This window comes from Aristolochia californica, unplaced genomic scaffold, assembly GCF_029961685.1.
Source record: "Aristolochia californica isolate CCGP_79_NKW_82.1479 unplaced genomic scaffold, dmAriCali1.0.hap1 SCAF_1, whole genome shotgun sequence".
In the NCBI taxonomy this organism is placed as follows: Eukaryota; Viridiplantae; Streptophyta; class Magnoliopsida; order Piperales; family Aristolochiaceae; genus Aristolochia; species Aristolochia californica.
In genome coordinates, this window is record NW_027181770.1 from 55087254 (window position 1) to 55106027 (window position 18774).

Here is an 18774-nt window from a genome sequence, read left to right on the forward strand (position 1 = left end):
AAGCTGACAGGATCTAGTTCCAGAAGAGGCTTTGAAAAGGAGAAGTTTGCGCCGACGTTCGATGGCTTGAGATTTATCGAAACGCTGGTAATGGCGCATAGATAATAGGGTATATGAATAAGGGTTAACGCTCTGATACCATGTCAAATACCTAACCAATACAACCCAAAAGACTAGTTTGTTAAGTGCGGAAAACCAAGTACTTAACCCATCAGTGGTGGACGAAACCTCCTAGCTCTGACAAGAGCATACCTAAAGCGGTGGTGGTGGTAGCAATAGTGGAGGAGAGACCATCAGAGTTTTTTTTTTTTTTTTTTTGAATAAATCATACTCATCATTGGTAAGGGTCTTCTTTTCTGTTGGTTGAGTAGACTTGTCCTCCTTTGTACCACTTGCTAAGGCTTGATTAGCCTCGTGTCATGGATTTTCCAACACTAATCGATAGTGTGGCCATATCTCCTATAGTGGGTGCATTCATTGCCTTATGTTCTAGAGGAACTATTCCTTCCACCTCTTCCTCAACTCCTCTATAATTTCTTTCAAGGCCTCGACTTCAGTTGGTTAATGTGTCCCTATTACTTGAGTACATAGTTGATGAGACTTCAGTAGAAAAAGGAGAAGAAGAGTTTGGAATACGGAGTAATGTGACACATATATCATCAAAAGTGGGAATAGCAGAGGCGCTAAAGAGTTAATTTTGGCAATCTTGAGATACGACTTAATATTTGCTAGACAAATAGCAATGGCTAAGGCTTCCTTCTGTTTGTCTTGGATAGAGACATCGATGGAGTTAGGTTGAACTAACTTTCATTCTTGAAGAAAGCCTCTAAATCAAGCTAGGTACTCATGGATATTTTCTCCTCGTATAGTATTCAACATACTTAGAAGAATATCATAAGGTCTTAGTAAATTATCAAACCTAGAGTACAATTTAGTACATGTTTCCCAAATTTGCTTAGCTGTGTCTAGATGAACAACATTGTTGGAGACAAGCTCTTCCATGTTGTTGATAAACCAACTAATCACCAAAGTGTCATTTAATAACCACTTAGCATAAACAACATCTTCTTCAACAATAGGTGGCCGAAGTTTGGTTAGGTAACCCAGTAGGTCTTTTGTAATAAGAAATCGTCGAACCGATATGGACCAACTCATGTAATTGGATATCCCTTGCAAGGGTATGGTGGTAATATTGAGATACCACTCTTACAACCCATGCTTTCTTCTGGCATAAGAGACAATACAAGGGTAATAGTTTACTCAAATGTGAAGTATCCTAAGTAAGAGGCTTGTAAAACCAATAGAAGCAAAGACTAACTTGGGTATATGGGAGATGAACCCAAACTTAACCAGCCTTTTAGGCAAAGAGGGAACACACTTAGGCAAGAAAACTTGCTGCCCAAAAATTACTGAAAACAAACCAGAAGATTAGTACATTTGGTTCCAAGTATGGCTATTGGCAGTGTTCATGCATATAATGCTTAAAAACATCTTTTCATCTTATTAATCTACTTGGACCATTATCTTTTATTATCTATGTCAAGCTAGGGGGTCATGTTGTCTGGTTTTGCCTATACGAAGCAATTCTAAAAATTCGTTTCTTATACTAAGCTTGGTTTGTGTATGCTTATGCATTTTCTACACCATAGGCAAAAGACATCCTAAAAGGTCTACTATGTTTTTCATTTTCCTATTTAGTTGCTAAGATTGGGGAACCTACGAGTTTCAAAATTCTAGGTTTTATTATGGATTCAAAATTATACTTCTAGCATTTGCATTTGCATAGAGAAAAATAATCAATGTTTCTTCCTCTAGCTACCCGATTCTTCCCTTAATGTTCAACCGTGAGAGAAATTATATGGGACACTCTTTCTAGAAAAAAAAAGATTTCAACGATTCTTTTTCATTTAGAAACTAGTCTCAAATATCTTTCCAACGATATATAATTTACTATATGAAAATATGTTAAAAGAGTTAAAAATCCAATGAATAACATGAATTGGGGAAAAAAGATTACAAGAAAAACAAGAAACTCATCTTTTTTGTTTCTTCTTCTTCCTCCATTTATTCTTCTATCTTCTTTTCCTTTTCTATCTCATATCATTGCACGCTTTGATACCATATTGAAATTTAGGATTCCATGATTTATACTCACAGTATAAAAAGATTAATGGGTGAGAAGAAGAAAAAGAGTTGTGGAGATTAGATTTTAGGAGTAGAAGAGAGAGTGACAAATTAGGAGAAAATAGGAGGAAAAATAAAGTAATGGACTTAGTCCAAACCCTCCCCTTAAGCTAAAAATACCAATATTATAATTATGCCCTCCACCATAGTAAAAGTTAAAAATAGACAAGAAATATAAACAAATTACATCAATGACACCGTAATTACATTATATCTTCCAATAATATACATTGATAAACATAGTTTTACAAGATTTCATGTCCTAAAGCTCCAATGCTTTTGAGTGCCTTAGGATTGAAATTTAGCTAACTATACTCTTACATTACTGAAGTTTTTAAGATTTTTTTAAGTAACTTGACTCTAGATCTTCAAGTCTTCAAACTTCTCATAGATACTTATTCAAGATAACTTGAGATTAAACATAGGTAACTTGTTAGTCTTGTTTACTTAGTCCTATCTTTATTCTATATGTCTAAGGGCAGAGATATAATTTTATAAAAGCTCTACACTATAAGTAATAAAAAAGGGGAAGCTTGAGACAATTGGGCCCTAAGCTCTCTCTCTCTCTCTCTCTCTCTCTCTCTCTCTCTCTCTCTCTCTCACTCGTTACTTCTAGTTTTACCTTCCTTTTCATCACACATTCTAAGATGATAAACCCTAGAATCTAATAGTTTGGTGGGAAAGAGGGATATGGGATGGGAAGGCCATTGTTATGAAAAAAAAAAAAAAAGAATGAATGTTTGAACTTGTTGGGCTATTTTGGCTTTTTTCTCTAGTCAAATGAGTTTTCCTCCCAATAAAGAAAAACCAAGGAAAATTTATTGTTGCATGTGATTTCTTCCTAACATGAAGATTTGAGGCAGTTTGAATGACAATACAGTGCATTGCCTCAAACCAAAAAGACATTTTTCCCATCACCTCAACACCACCTTATTTTTCCAGTTCCTTGTCTTCTTCCCTCTCTCTTTATGAAATTCTTCTTCTCATTCATTCCTACTTCCAACTGGTTAATCGGTGATTTAGTAGTTCATGATCAACTGATTCCAGCTACAGTTTGACCCATAATAACAAGTACAAATAACTATGTCGATTTTATTTGAGCTTATTTAGAATTTAAACTGAGCCCAACCAGTCAGACCACGCTGCATTGCTGGTTGAATTGGTCCAGCTGGCCAAGTGGGTCTTTTGCTGTGGAAAACTGGTTGCATATGCATACTTGATTATATTATTTACAATCAGAGAAGATAATATGATTTACTGCGCCCAAGGAATTTTCTTTTTCCATGGCAAGATGTTTTTGTTGCAAACATCACATTTGTTGATAATCCAAGAGGTAGTTTCTAGCCAACTCCATATCCATGTTGTCAACCTACCTCTTTGCCAACAAACCTGTAATAATCCCACCAAGCTCTTCTCCACAATCCTCCTGGAGATGATGCCCCCCCTGTAAAAAAATTGTAGAAGCTGAGGTCAATGTAAATGAAAATTCCATTAGAGCTCAGGCAACTAGAGAATCCATAAAAAGCAAGGATGGTACCAGAGGAAGCTCTACTAATTCATGACCTGTGCTTCTACAGAAATCTTCCACACCATCATAGTTCAGCCACCGATCTCTTTGTCCCCAACAAACCTTTGTACGAATTTTCCATGCTTGGCTTGATAATATCTTTCTCACATCATCAACTTCAGCCTGCATTTTAAACAATAAAAATGTAATTAAGAAATGGTTTATATATATATATATATATATAGATAAAGCTTAGATTTTGGTAGGAAACCATATTCAATAGAAAGATGAGCAACCCAAGCAAACTTGAAAGGCAACATTGTAAGAGATCCAGAAGTAGATAACTTCAATAGAAAGATAAGCAACCCAAGCAGACTTGCCTCAGTTAGAGTGGATGAATACAAGGCAGTAGGATAAGTTAGCTTTTTCAATTAAAAATTAGGAATTTGATGGGAGGCTACGACAGGAATAATACACTGTCTGATTTCAAAGTCTTACTGAGAACTACATTTTGTAGGAATGTGAACTGCATCCAGTAATGTGCGCGACAAACAAAAGACTAGAAGCAGGGATGTTTGTAAACTAGTTAAGTCCTGATAACTGAACTGTTCCAAAGATAAAATGTTGTAGGCCAAAAATATAATGATATAGTAACTAGCAAGAGAAATTCCAGGATTTCTGGTTATAAAGCTATGCGAATCTTAAAGAAGACATAGTTGAACAGCAACCTTCAACTCCTTCATAGCCCTGCTTATTGCTGTCAATGCAAAACCTGAAGAACCAGAAGTAAGGTATGGTCTTCTGTAAACCATAGCATCCACCTCTTTCATAGCATAGGGCCCACAACTAGCTAAGGTTTTGTCACTAGCTCTTAATGGATCCTTAAAGAAGAGACAAATATGTAAACATATGAAATAAAAAGTGTAAAAAGGGAAATAGAACTTGAAATAAGAAGACGCTGAAAAAAAATGAAGGTGAGAAAGCTACAAACCTGGGAGAAAATCTCACCCAACAGAAAATTGCTGAAAGAGGATAAAGGTGATGGCAGTTTGGCATGCTTAGCTGTCAGCTTTAATAAAAATCATGAAGAAGTCAGATTTGGTCATTTTTAATTTTGAGCACAACTGCTTTTCATCATAGCAACAGCACAAACCTGGCATAAATATGGAAAGTTAAATTTTAACATTTCTCCATGGAAATTATTGCTAGTTCCTTTCATATTAATATGGAAGAAAATTTGAACTTAAGATAGGGTTTGCTAGAAAATCATACTGGCGGATTGAGCAATATGAGATTTTTCACTTTTTCCTGATGATTGTACACGTATTTGACAACCACAGGAGCAAAGTAGCCCTACAAAGAGAATGATTATCTGTTAAATACTTTATTCTGCTATATTAAATAGAAGGCCTGTCTGCTTAGATGTACCTGAACAACGAGGGAGAGGTTCTCCCCAGAAAGTTCATTGAGAAGAGATCCAAAGGCAGATGCATACTCTGGAACAAAGAAAAGTATCAGTAGGTATGCTTATAACTTTACAAAATGGATGAGAAGGGCATACAAATTTCTCTCCTTCCATTTTAACAATTAGAACTATTTACCACTCAAAGTGTAGTCAAACCCATATCCTGGTTGAGGTTTATCTGAGAATCCAAAACCTGCAATAATATATAATGACAAACATTAGCTAGAAATAACACATGCAAATGAAACGCATGGATTCATAAGATGAATACTTTATGCTGCATAGAAAATGAATATACCATAATAAAATTTGTATAGACCACATTAGAAATTTGTTACATGGCAAAAATTCGGGAACAGATTCACACAGTTTAAATTCTAAGGTTCATCTAGAAATTCTGTCAAAATAAACATGAAAGGGGAAAAAATTGAAATGGATAAGTGGGTACATAGTACATGTAGTCTTCTATTGTTTGGAATGAAAATACAGTTACACTAATGTACATCAGTAATTAATGCAAAATCATGTGTTCCCATGTAATTATTCTTAAGTATCTGCTTTCAACTTTAGAACAAGAAATTGCCATTAAAACAAATTCAAACAAGAAATTCTTGGTTGCCATGATTCCATTATGTACATAGATATGAACCGAACAAAACAAATTAGAAATGGTTTAAATAATAAAAACAAGCACAACTCAAAAATTATAATAAATCAATATTTTTATTTTTTTGCAGATCATGCAATTTTGATTATAATATTAGAAGAAGCTTCCTACAGGGGCAAGGACAGCCTTCAAACCCCAAGGGGAACAGAATCTCCCAACAGTAATACATCTGAAAACACCATCATTATGGGAATGTGCACGCGGTAGAAAAATTACGTCAATCCATTGAGATATGGTATGCTACAAGTGAATATTTGAGACAGGAAATGCATCTTAATTTTAGGATGACTGATCCTCCTAATCCAGTCCATATAATGTTCTTTTCGGGAGCTAGAGGAAATGCATCTCAGGTACAACAATTAGTAGGTATGAGAGGATTAATGTTGTCCGCAAAATAGCATAAAGATAATTAACTCAATTGTCAAAATATAACAAGATACTATAAAATAATTATTGGAAAAATATTAAATGTAATTTATCATATACATTTTTAAGTTACTATTGCAGTTTTAATTCTTTATTATATATAAGAACTTCAGCATCAGTAGGGATAGAAAAATAACTTACGAAAGATGCATATTTTTTTCTCATTGGTGAAAACTCCAAATTGAAAAACAAGATGATGCCACGGTAATAAACTAAAAAAATAAAGTAGTCAAAACATTGGCTTTTTTATAAAGAAAAGAAAAAACAGTTAAAGACTCAGCAAATCAACAGAAGAAAATATATCCAAAAGTATTAACATCTGAAGGATATGCTGAGAAAAAAACATTGAAAAACTCTCTTTTTTCTCAAAAAGCAACAAGTTGCACTTGTTCTTGAAGTCTTTTCCCTCCTTTATATAGGTCTATATAATATGTATTCTGTTATATACATGTTTTGTACAGATTAATGTGAAAATAAACCTATCCTACTATATTTCAAACATAATATATCAAAAAGGTGGGTGGTACTTTAGTATGAACAAAGTATACACATATAATACAGCAAATTGCTACAATAGCATGGATACAAAAATTTGTGAAGTAAAAAAATGAGGGTTTTGTTCCCTCTTTCAGCAATAAAAGTGCAATTACTGGCGTTACCCTCCAACATCTTGTTGTGAAGGAAATGTCTTTTTAGCTTCAAGGTATGTAATTTTTTTCTTCAGTAATAAATTCACACTTATTCTCAAAAAAAAAAAAAAAAGTGCAATTGCTCTGTTGCCTCTGCTTGATTGACAAAAAGAGAAAACCTTCAATATCTCATTGCCTTTTAGTTATCAAGGTCTGCTATAAATTAAAAGTTTTAGCATGAATGACGTGATGTCTTTTGTTTTACATTAATATCTCTATTTTTAACTTATATATTTCTATATCATTCTTATTTCATCGAATGTTTCTCAAGACGCGCCATTTCAAAAAGAAAAAAGAAAAAAAGGTCTCTCCTTTTCCAAAATAAAAGCCCATAAATGGAAGACTTTTTACTTGTTGATTTCCAAGGTCACAATATGAATTATGAGAGACAAGGGGAAAAAATGATTATGAAGGTCATGAATTTTTAGCTGGAGGTAGACTTTTCTGACTGTTATTAGTAACAAAGCTAAGTTATGCCAAGCAAAAGCTAACTGTTCCATCCCAAAATGACTAGTCAACTTAGGAAGTCTCTTTCCCAACTAATAAACTCAAGATCTTTGTATTCACTAATCCATGTGGGACTATTCCTTAACATTCCCTCTCACACGTGTAGGCCCTCTTTTGTAGCTCTGCAATAAAATACGGTTATATGGTAAAAATATGCATAAGTGCTTTAGTCATCATTTATAGTAGGACACTGTATTTTCAGTCTTGTCAAAATTATTTTATTACAGCCATAGCTACAATTTCACTAAGTCAATTTTTTCCTTTTCTTTTCTTTTTGTTCTTTCGTGTTTCAAATCAACTTAAAAAAAAAATGCTGTATGCATATTTGTCTGTTTCCAAAATTTTATCAGTTACAATTTTTTTTCAATTCTAGTTCAAGCTTTAAACTTTTGATTCAAATTATAGGCATGAAATTTTCATTACATGCGTGGATATTTTTCTCCTTATTTTGGTCATTAATAGAATGGACAGCTGTGGCTGTGTATAATGAGATAACTAAGAATCTTAAAAGTAGTAGTTCGGTTACCTAGCCAATCAAAGGCAATGGCACGGTATGATTTGGACAGCACAGGAAGAACCTTCCGGAATGAATATGCCTGCTAGAGCATAGAGGTGAGACAACTTTTTTCATTCACCAAACTTCTTTGAATAAATAAATTGGCCTGAAGGTTAAGTTGATATAGTTCAATGCACAAGGAACTATGTGATGGCTGGAGCCATTTCCACCATTACGTACACCAAAGGAGATGTGAAGAAAAGCAGAATAGTTTCAGCTAAATAATTTCCAGTTTTATCATCACTCTTAGAGAAATAAATGAACTAAGAGGCAGGAATAAGGCTTCTTACAAAAAGAAAATAATATGTTAAAAAGGCCCAGTAGGAAACAACATTGCAAAAGATGTCATTGGTCATCAAACATTCTCACCTGTGATGGGAAGCCATGAATCAAAACAACTGTAGGATTGGCAGGAGATCCCTCTTCGACACAGAACCATCTGCCATTCAGTAACAAAAAGAAGGTTCACATATCAGTTGAAAGGCTGACCCACTCTACTTTCAAAATGATTCTAATCGTTGTGGAGGCCTGCAGTGCATAACACACCAGGAAGCTGTGCCTGATGATTTCTTAAGAACAAAAGTCCACTAATCTGGTAGTCCAAGTCTGATGAATTCACCTGAAAGTATCAGCCGCGGCCTGAGAGCTACGACCCATAGTTAGACCAAAAATTGGATCCTTGGCCCTTTCACCAGTACCACCAACAAAATGCGCTTTCACCTGAAACATTAAGAAAATAAAACACCACCATAATTAAATTAACAAAAACTTGAAAGTTTTGTCTGCTATTAGATTGATGATAAAAAAGTCAAGACAAATTAGAATTGTTTAGACTGCTGCAAGTTCCAAACATACAGCAACAAGCCGTCCACTAGCCAACTGCTTGGTTCACCAGAGATCAGTCAACAAAATCCAAATTTGAGTTTCCTCTTCTAGGATTGGAAGAGGGTGGGTGGCAGAGTGATGCAATACATCAAAATGTGGAAAAGCTAGCTAAAGAATATTTAAGGACTAAATTTAGAGATGCTAAATTTCATAATTTACTATAAGTTCCAAGAATAGAAAGTCTCAAATAGGAAAGTCCACAACCCACAATTTTCTACTTCAACCTTGTTGTTATACGAAGTGCAAAGAAAGGTGCAAAAGTTAGGCATTGATGGATGGAAGAAAGGAGAGAAAGAGAGAATAAGAGAGAGGAAAAAGAAGGCTGCATGAGTTGGAACACTGATTAGTGGTCAGGAATTGACCCCTTACTCTCTTTCATTAATCACTTAAGCAAGCGACAATGAAAGACCAAAATACCCTTCTTCTCTAAATATCACTTAACTGTATCATTACACATCATAACAAGCTAACTGGACCAATTTAACCCAAAGAAACACATATCACTCTCCTAAGCTCAAAGGGCTAATGCATACATAATGAAATGACTACAATACCCTCTAATACATAATTCAACACTCCCCCTCAAGCTGGAGTATATAAGCAAGGAGCCTCAATTTGTCACAAAAATTACCCCAATGCTTTTATGAACACATCTCCAAGTTGGTCATCGAACTTCACATAAAGAGCAACTATAGTACTACTCATCACAAACAAATGGTAAACAGCCTCAAAATGTTTAATTATCTAATAAAAAAACTGGATTGCTCGCAATAAAGATGACAACCTAATTGTCACAATTCATCACCATAGGACCCTTAATAGGGAAACCAACCGCGGTCAACACAGATCTCAATGATAGAGGTCCACTAACAGTATGTGCTATTGCCCCATACTCTACCTCTGCACCAAAGTGATTCACCACATTTTGTTTTTCACTCTTTCAACTAACTAAATTTCCTCCAACAAAGACATAATATTACCTTTTGTTGAATTATGTATTATAAGGTAATATGGTCATTCCATTATGCATGTATTACCCCTATGAGGTTAGGAAAGTTTTATGTGTTTGTTAGGGTTAAATTGGTCCAGTTTTTAGCTTGTTTTGATATGTAATTATTGAATCAAGTGATATTTAGAGAAGAGAGGTATTTTGGTCTTTCTATTGTAAGCCTGCTTAAGTGATTAATAAAAGAGAGTAAGGGGTCGATTTCTTACCTCTAACCAATAGTGCAACTTATGCAACCTTCTTCTTTCTTTTCTCTCCTCTCTTCAGCCCATCGATTCCTAACTTCTATATGGTACCAGAACATTAAGATCCACATGCAGTGGAGTTTTCAAGTCTTCTATCCTCTTCTTTGAGGCCTGTGTCAATCTCTCCAAAAGGGAGAGTTTCAATTTTATCTACTGATTGGCCCTAAAGGTTAGATCTTTCCCTCTTTTCTTGTACAAAAACCATCGGTTGATGGTTTTGCTGCAAATTAGGTAGCTTTATGTGTGTTTTTTGCTGCAAGAGAGGTTGTTGCACTTCTTCTCCTAGACCTATGCCTACACAGCACGTTCTCATTGTGTGTCGATATTTGCATCATCATAATGTTGCTTATGTTATCACCCAGTTGGCAGAGAAATGACCTCAGTTTTTGAGTCAAAGTTTCATTTGTTTGGTTGTTGGTTCTTTCTGCGTTGTAAAAATGATTTTATTGTGCTCAATTCCTAGTTTTGTGCAGGATGCATTGACATTGGTTGAGTGGAAGAATGTGGAGATGAATGCCTTATTTGCTAGGGGCATCTGGACATTAAGTGACCCACCACTAGATGCTTCAATGGTTGGCTGCTATTGGGTTTACAATGTGAAGTACAATGTGAGTGGATCCATTGCAAGGTATAAGACAAGATTAGTGGGCAAGGAATAGACGCAAACCTACAGTATTGATGTGTTGGGACCTTTTTTCCTGTGGCCCACTTAAGTTCTGTTTGTATTCTGATTTCTGTAGCAATAATTAAGGGCTGGCCCCTATTCCAATTAGACATAAATATTTTTTTATATGGGGACTTTGAAGAGGAGGTGTACATGGAGTAACTTCTTAAGTATGTTGCTCTGGGGGAGTTTGCAAAGGTGTGTAGAGTGAATAAGGCCATTTATGGTCTAAAACAAGGTCCACGGACATGGTTTGATGAATTTAGCAAGGTGATCAAGTCCTTTGGGTTTTTGCAGAAGTCATGTGATCATTCTGTTGTTTGTTATAAACAGGTTGACTAGGGTGGTAGTCTTGATAGTATATGTAGATGACATAGTATTGTCAGGGAGTGGTACAAAGGGCATTAAAGAAGTTAAGGAGTATCTCAAGAGTCATTTTCAGATGGATGACATAGTACTGTCAGGGAATACTACAAAGCACATTCAGATGGATGACATAGTATTGTCAGGGAATACTACAAAGCACATTCAGATGGATGGCATAGTATTGCCAGGGAATACTACAAAGGGCATTGAAAAAGTTAAAAAGTATCTCAAGAGTCATTTTCAGATGGATTTAGGATCCTTTAGGCACTTTCTTAGTATGAAGGCGGCTAGAAGCAATACAAGAATTGTTTTTTACAAGCAAAATATGTCACAAGCATGCTACAAGAATATGGTTTATTGGGGGAAAACTAGTTGAGACGTCCATGGAAGCCAACCCCAATTTGCACGATGATGGCAGTCTAGTGCTTAGAGACAAGACCGTGTGAAAAGATTAGTGAGTAAACTGAATTGTGCAAAATTGACTAGACTAGACATCTAATTTGTCGTTAGTATGGTAAGCCAGTTTATGAAGAGCCCTAGAAAGAATCGTCTAGAAGCAGCACAAAAGATATTGAAATATCTAAATGGAACACCTAGGAAAGGCTTACTGTATTGAGTTATTCTGATGTTGATTGTGTCAAGTCTAAGTCAGACTGGAAGTCGACCACTAATCTTCCAGGAGTTAGAAGTTTTAACTAAAATGTAACTTGCTGTTAGGAAGAAAGCATCCCTGAAATAGCAAGTGTTAGTTTTAGTTAAAAGGCTCAATTAGAAAGCAGTAGCTTCCTATTTTAAGTTCAGTTTTTATTTCTAAACTAGTGAAGTCTAAAGTAACTCTATAAAAGTTGTTTCCTGGTTTAATTTTCCTTTCCAGCAAGTAGATTAGATTTAGTAAGTTCTAATTAGAGTTTATTATCCTAGATTTTGTTTCCTGTTTTGTTGAATGTCTATGCTTGAAAAAGGCTTCATATATAACACAGAAAGCCATATTTTGCCTATTGAACAAAGTCCTAATTTATGTTTTCCTCATTGCACAAGTTTATCCTTTGTTTATTTTCTCTGTTCAATATTTTTTACTAATAGCTCAAAAATCCGACTTTCAGTCCATGTTTTACCCATCAAACTTAAATCCAAATTATAGTTTGTGAAGTTGTTGTTGAAATCTAGGTTACCAGTACTCTACATGAAGCTTTCAACCTTAGAATTCCTTGAATCTAAACCTTAGGATTTCAAAGAAGACATTGTGATCACTCATTGATTGTGTAAGTTGATGATATAGTGTTATCGAGCAGTGACAAAAAGGGTATTGACGAGGCAAAAGAATATCTGATGAATCACTTTCAAACGAAGGATTTAGGGATGATTAAATACTTCAAAATCAAAGTAGCACGAAACAAGGCAGCTAATGGTTTGAGTCAAAGAAAGTATGTGATGGATACGCTACATGAATATAGGTTGCTAGGAGCTAAACTTGTCGAAATTCCTATGAAAGTTGGCCATAAATCTTCACGAGGAGAACAATGATCACCTCAGAGATAAGACTATGCACAGGAAGTTTTTTTTTTTTTTTTTTGAAATAGGATGTATAAACTATTAAAAAGGAGAAAGTACAAACAAACCTAGCTAGTCGGGTCTTCCTTCACAACAAGATGTTGGAGCGAAATACCCAACTTAGCCTGAATATCTGCCAAATGATTGACAGAGCGTGGAATGTGCTTCCAATTACAGTTTAAGGAAGAAATTAAATTACAAATATCAAAATACATATCTCAATGTCGCCAGGGAGGTCGGATTGACTTTGCACACCAATCAACGACAGTTTTTGAGTCCCCTTCAATGCAGAGGGGGCCCATGAGCCGGTTTGTGAAGATTTGAATCCCGTTAAGTAATCCAGAGAGTTCTATAGTGGTGGAGTCAGAAACTCCATGTGGCCCAGCAAAGGAGAAGAGGAGATAAACTTATAAATACCGCAGTGAATAGACCTGATATAGCCTTTGTATTGAGTGTGGTCAACTGGCTTATGGAGCACCAAGAAAGACTCAACTAAAAGCTACATTGAGAATATTGCAATGCTTGAAGGGTGCACCAAGAAAAGGGTTGTTATATAAGCCACATAGACATTTGCAAATTGTAGGCTATGTTGACGCGGACTATGCCTGTTCTAAATTGGACAAAAAATGCGCTTAAAAAATCTATGTATTTGTTGGAGGCAATTTAGTAAATAGGAAAAGCAAAAAGCAAGTTGTAGTTACCTATTCCAGTGCAAAGGCTAAGTATAGAGCAATGGCTCATACAGTTAGTGAGCTTTTGTGGGTAGATTTGTGTTACAAGAATTGAAAGGACTAAATAGGTGGAAGTTGACTATCACTTTATTAGAGACGCAGTCATGAGTGGAGTAGTGGTTACCCCTTTCTTCAAGTCTACTAATCAACTGTTAATGTATTTACCAAAGCTCTAGGAAAATGACATCATGGGATTTTTTTGTAACAAGAGACATATATGCTCTAACTTGTGGGGGAGTGTTAAAGTTACAAGCATCAAGGGTATTTTGGGTATTTTACATACTTGATTTTCCTTTCTAGAGTTAGGAGAGTATTCGTCTATTTATGATGTAAATTAAGTTCAATTTTCAGGTTTATATGATGTGTACATTAAGAGATATAATTGAATCTAGAGGGGCATTTATGTTATTGTACAATGTTTTCACTTAAGTGACCTATTTAATAAAAAATGATGTTGACTTCTGTGAAGTTGGATCAAAGGCCTATCCCAAAATGATTAGCCAACTTAGGAGACCTCTTTCCTAACTCATAAACTCAAGATCTTTCTACACACTAATCCATGTGGGACTATTCCTTAACACTCCCCCTCACGTGTAGGCCCTCTTTTGTGGCTCTACAAGTGGATAATTTTAGGTGTAGGCCCTCTTTTGTGGCTCTAAAAGTGGACAATTTAGGTGTAGGCCCTCTTGTGACTCTACAAGTGGATAGCTTAGGTGTCGGTCCTCTTTTGTGGCTCTACAAGTGGATAGCTTAGGTGTAGGTCCACATATGAATACCTGGTTGTGATACCATGTCAAGTTGGGTCCAAGGCCTATCCCAAAATGACTAGCCAACTTAGGAAACCTCTTTCCCAATTAATAAACTCAAAATCTTTGTACTCACTAATCCATATGGGACTATTCCTTAACACTCCCCCTCACGTGTAGGCCCTTTTTTGTAGCTCTACAAGTGGATAGTTTAGGTGTAGGCCCTCTCTACAAGCGGATAATTTTAGGTGTAGGCCCTCTTTTATAGCTCTACAAGTGGATAGTTTAGGAGTAGGCTATCTTTTGTGACTCTACTAGTAGATAGTTTAGGTGTAGGCCCACATATGAGTACCTGCTCTGTTACTATGTAAAGTTGGGTCCAAGACCCATCCCAAAATGACTAGTCGTCTTAGGAAACCTCTTTTCCCACTAATAAACTCAGCATATTTGTTCTCACTAATCCATGTGGGACTATTCATTATAACTCCCCCTACGTGTAGACCCTCTGGGTTCTTACATGTGGATAATTTGGGTGGAGGCCCACATACGAGTACGTGCTCTGATACCATGTGAAGTTGGGTTCAATGCCCATCCTAAAATAACTAGCCAACTTAGGAAACCTCTTTCCCAACTAATAAACTCAAGATCTTTGTACTCACTAATCCATGTGGGATTATTCTTTTCAAACCTCAAAGAAGAGTGCCACATACTACAACACTTCTGAATTCTCTTCTTCCTCTTCTCTCTTTCCCTTTCTTCTCTATTACAGCTCTTCCACTCAATTTTATACTAAGTTTCGATGCGAGCTAGAACTGCTAGTTGTGGTTGTTAAATCATTCTCTATTGTCCAGCAAGTTTGTTTGAGCTTAGATTTTAAAATGTAGTGTATGATTGAGCTATTCTACATAAGCTAAGCAATTACTTGTAACTTTAAATCATTCATTGCTTTAGCTTTTAGTTTGAGCTGGAATTGGAGTCTATTCATTGTTAAACCGTTTGCAATAATCCAGCAAGTTATCTTGAGCTTTAGCTTCAAATATTTTATGTGATTGCACTGCATTTATGGGGCCAAGTAAAACAAAACTTTTATTTTCAAATCTATTATTGTGTTTGCATATGTAGTTGCTGAAATTGAGCCATTGGTTCTTGTTCAGCAAATCATCACCGAGCTTTTTAATTTCAAATATAGCATATAAGTGGGGTAATTCTTCTTAAAAGCTTTATTTTCAAAGCATTACTTGGGTTTGCAATCTGATCTTGAGTTTCAAATCACTTAAGTTTGCATACCTTTGAGTTACTATTACAATTGAAAGAGCACATAGGAGCTATTTGTATTGGGTGAGCTTTGTTTAAGCAAACTCACAATCTTCATACTCAAATCTTGTAAGGCCTTTGTATCAAGGAATTGAGTAGCTATTGCAGGTTTGTGTACCCTATGCCGTTGTTGACCTTTATGGTCGGGCCTTTGTCCCCATGGGTTGTTGTAAGGGTTGTGTACCCTTAATTTATAGGTACGTGTATCCTAGTTGTGTTGTTGTAAGTCCCTTTGTGGGCAATTGATGTAATTAGCCTTTGTAACCTCAGTGTTAGAAGTGTCATTTGACAATTCTACATAGTGGATTTAACTCTAAGTTGTGGACTAGCAACCAAAGTTTGGGTTGTAAACAACTATAGAAAACCATTCTGCTATCTGTGGTTGAATGATTAATAGTGTGTTTGCTTATATTTGAAGTTTGGAGTTTTTTTTTCTTTTTCTTGTCAAGAAAAGTCCTTAAGGACTTAAATTGAGCAATGATTTTTGATAAAAAGCATGTAATTAGAGAAAATTAAAGAAGATTGAAGTTAGAAGAGAAGAAAATGTACAGAGTGAGAAGGTTTTTGTCTTATACTCACTTAAGCGAAAACATAATGAAAGGACAAAAGTGCCCCTCAAGTACAACACTCTATACCTCTCTCTATACAACTCATATTTTCACACAAATTGAAACACAGGCCTATGACATGAAAGACTACCCTTCTGATACATTATGACAATTATCAGAAATAGGAAAATGACCAAAATCCCCCTGTCTATGTATTTAACAATTTTTAAACTGAATTTGTGTGCATAAACCTACTCAAACTCTTTCCCTCCCCTTCCACCACCGCTCTCCTCCTCCCCCTCCTTCCTCTCCTCTCTAGGTTTATGACTGGGGGACCTAACATTTCTTTGATATATTTGCAGTATTTCAATCTGTCATTAGGTGGCAATTATATTTAAGTGTTGCGGTGCTTGGATTGTGTTCTATAAGGGTGATAGAGGCCTTCTGTAGTATGGTTGGTCAAGATGATGTTCAACCAGCCAAGGGTTATGAGAAAGAGCACAACATCACCCAGATTACATCAGTGAAACTATAAGGAAGTAACAATGTTGGAATAGGCTCAGGCAGTCCAGGTGTTCTTAGGATTAAAAAGAAGCTCAAATATGTTACTCATGCGATACAAGGATGAAAAAAAAGTACATTGTTAAAAAAATAACAAAGTTTTATGTAATTTATCTTTATTCCTTCTTTCGCATTATGAATGAAGCACAAATTTAAAGTTAATATTAGTTTAAAATTGAGTAATCTGGTAACTATATTAAATAAGTATAAAATAATAAAATATAAAATTAAGATTAGAAAAGCAAGTGTGGCTTGGCTTTTCTGCCCAGAAATGAATTGGCAAGAAAGACAAACAAATGGGGTGGTGTTTCATCATCTGCTCCTTTTCCCAGTTGGAGAGACCCCTTGAAAAACAACTACAACACAAGAAAAAAGGGGGAAAGAGAATAGGAATGCAAACAAATTGTAGCGAAAGATAAGAGAAGAAAACAAATCACTCAACTTGAAATCAAATTGGGTACTTCTGAGAGGCTGAGAGAAGTCTTAAACCTGACATACAGAAAATTTTGAGAAAATAGACCATGCATTGCAACGGAGAGGAAAAAAAAACATAAAAATTCAATTAAAACAAATTTTAAAAATTTTAAAAATTACTATTTTTGTTATATGCAAAAGTTGGGTATGTAAAAGTAGTTATATGCATGGACGGAAAACTGTTATATGTAAAAAAATAACATCCCGACCTGGCTGAAGGGAGAGGAAGAGAGCACTCATTCCGTCCCTTCCCTACCCCACCCCACCCCTCTTTCTGTGATCTCTTCAATCTTATGGATGGGAGTGGAAGGTACCACCTCCTGCAGTTTATCCAAGATTACTTATATTTTGCAAAACGATTAGTATGCCTCCACATCAATTTTCTGTTAGGGCTTTGGACCTCATTTGCCTAAATGGAGATCTAACTAAACAATTTCCCTATGTGTATTCCAGTACAGTCTTGTGACAGAAAGCAGTTTTGTTCATATAAGGTCTGGTCTAAGATCTTGATGGCTTTCTTACTAGGAAACCGGCATGCCAATCTACTGAATCTACCTCTATATATCATGACGATAATGGCTATAATAGTCAAATATCAGTCCAGCGATTAGTAGTTAAGTAATGCACAAAGACAAACAAGATAGTAATTTATGTCACCGCTTTTCTAAGTGCGACTCAGTAGTATTTGGAGGCTAGAATTTTGTACGACACACTCAAGCAAATAACTCCTAAAACCAGGTACAAGCCTAAATCAATAATAAGGATTTCAGAGGCTGAATTGCTGCAGCTTTCTTTTTCATTTGAAACGTTTCTCCACGTCTTCTTCCGTAACAGTCTAATGAACACATGCAAGTTTTAATACTTACAATTTTCCCGCGACTCAACCATTCATCAGCAGCACTCGGTCCGTCGGAATATTTTCCTGTCCCAAACAGCACACGAAATTAAATAATTTACTTCCATCAAAGATATAGATTAGCTCATCAAGGAAAGAAAAGCCAACAATTTACCCCCACTGAATGAGAACCCATCGCCAATTGAAACGGGCGCATCTATCAAATATTCCTGCAGGAAATCCCATCAGAATTTCGATGAGTCAACCCGAAAGAATCCGTAATTCAGTGATCGAAGCACCAATGTACATCACCTCTTCTGTGTCTCCACCCAGTCTGCAGCAGAAATCTCTTTTCCTCAGCTTGTAACTAGTAAAGGCTAGCTTGCGGGCGGGCCGAGCGGGCGTAGAAGAAGCAAGAAAACAACGAGGCAGCGAAAAGGGATATTGGCCTTGCATTGCCATTTGTGATCGCAAATGTCTGAAATCTTAGACATGGAGCAGAAGAAAAGGGCATGCGATTGGCAAACGAAAATTGTACGCAAGGCATTAGATACAATATTTCTGGCTCTCGAGTGTCCGCCACTCTGCTTTCGAAGTGGCAGTTGATCGATTTGCTGGTAATACAGATTTCTGAGGGCGACAGCGTCGCAAAATTCATAGAAATCGAAAATTTCCAAGGAATGGACACGCATGGTACACGACATGGTGCAGGCGAGTAAATAACCGAACTTGTCCTTTGGTCCGGGTTACACGAGTAAATAACCGAAGAAAGCAAAAAAAGGGGCGAACCCGACCGCTCAGCCGGGTCATGAATACTGGAGAAAATTTTGGTGCAGGAAGTGGCGGA

General features: G+C 36.0%; 1 protein-coding gene across 2 annotated transcripts; it reads right to left on the minus strand.

The window, feature by feature from the left end:
• Positions 1–2901: 2901 nt before the first annotated feature.
• On the minus strand, positions 2902–18589 carry LOC137961346 (uncharacterized). Of its 2 annotated transcripts, none has more exons than XM_068808383.1 (13): positions 18240–18589; positions 18103–18157; positions 17959–18014; positions 8621–8721; positions 8371–8440; positions 7972–8041; positions 5293–5349; positions 5120–5187; positions 4964–5044; positions 4683–4760; positions 4420–4572; positions 3748–3874; positions 2902–3628 (listed from the first exon to the last, which is right to left on the minus strand). In XM_068808383.1, exons 1-13 carry the CDS (start codon positions 18387–18389, stop codon positions 3549–3551), a joined length of 1146 nt encoding a protein of 381 aa, XP_068664484.1. In that variant the 5' UTR covers positions 18390–18589; the 3' UTR covers positions 2902–3548. The 2 variants fall into 2 exon arrangements, with proteins under 2 accessions (XP_068664484.1, XP_068664483.1); XM_068808382.1 differs by having other exon boundaries at positions 2907–3628; positions 3722–3874.
• Between the last annotated feature and the right edge of the window lie 185 nt (positions 18590–18774).

Coding starts and splice junctions, on each gene's coding strand:
- LOC137961346 (XM_068808382.1), bottom strand. CDS start 18,389: ATGGCAATGCAAGGCCAATATCCCTTTTCGCTGCCTCGTTGTTTTCTT. Junction 8,042..8,370: donor TTCATGGCTTCCCATCACAG/GTGAGAATGTTT, acceptor ATGCTCTAGCAG/GCATATTCATTCCGGAAGGT. Junction 5,045..5,119: donor ACCTCTCCCTCGTTGTTCAG/GTACATCTAAGC, acceptor TTCTCTTTGTAG/GGCTACTTTGCTCCTGTGGT.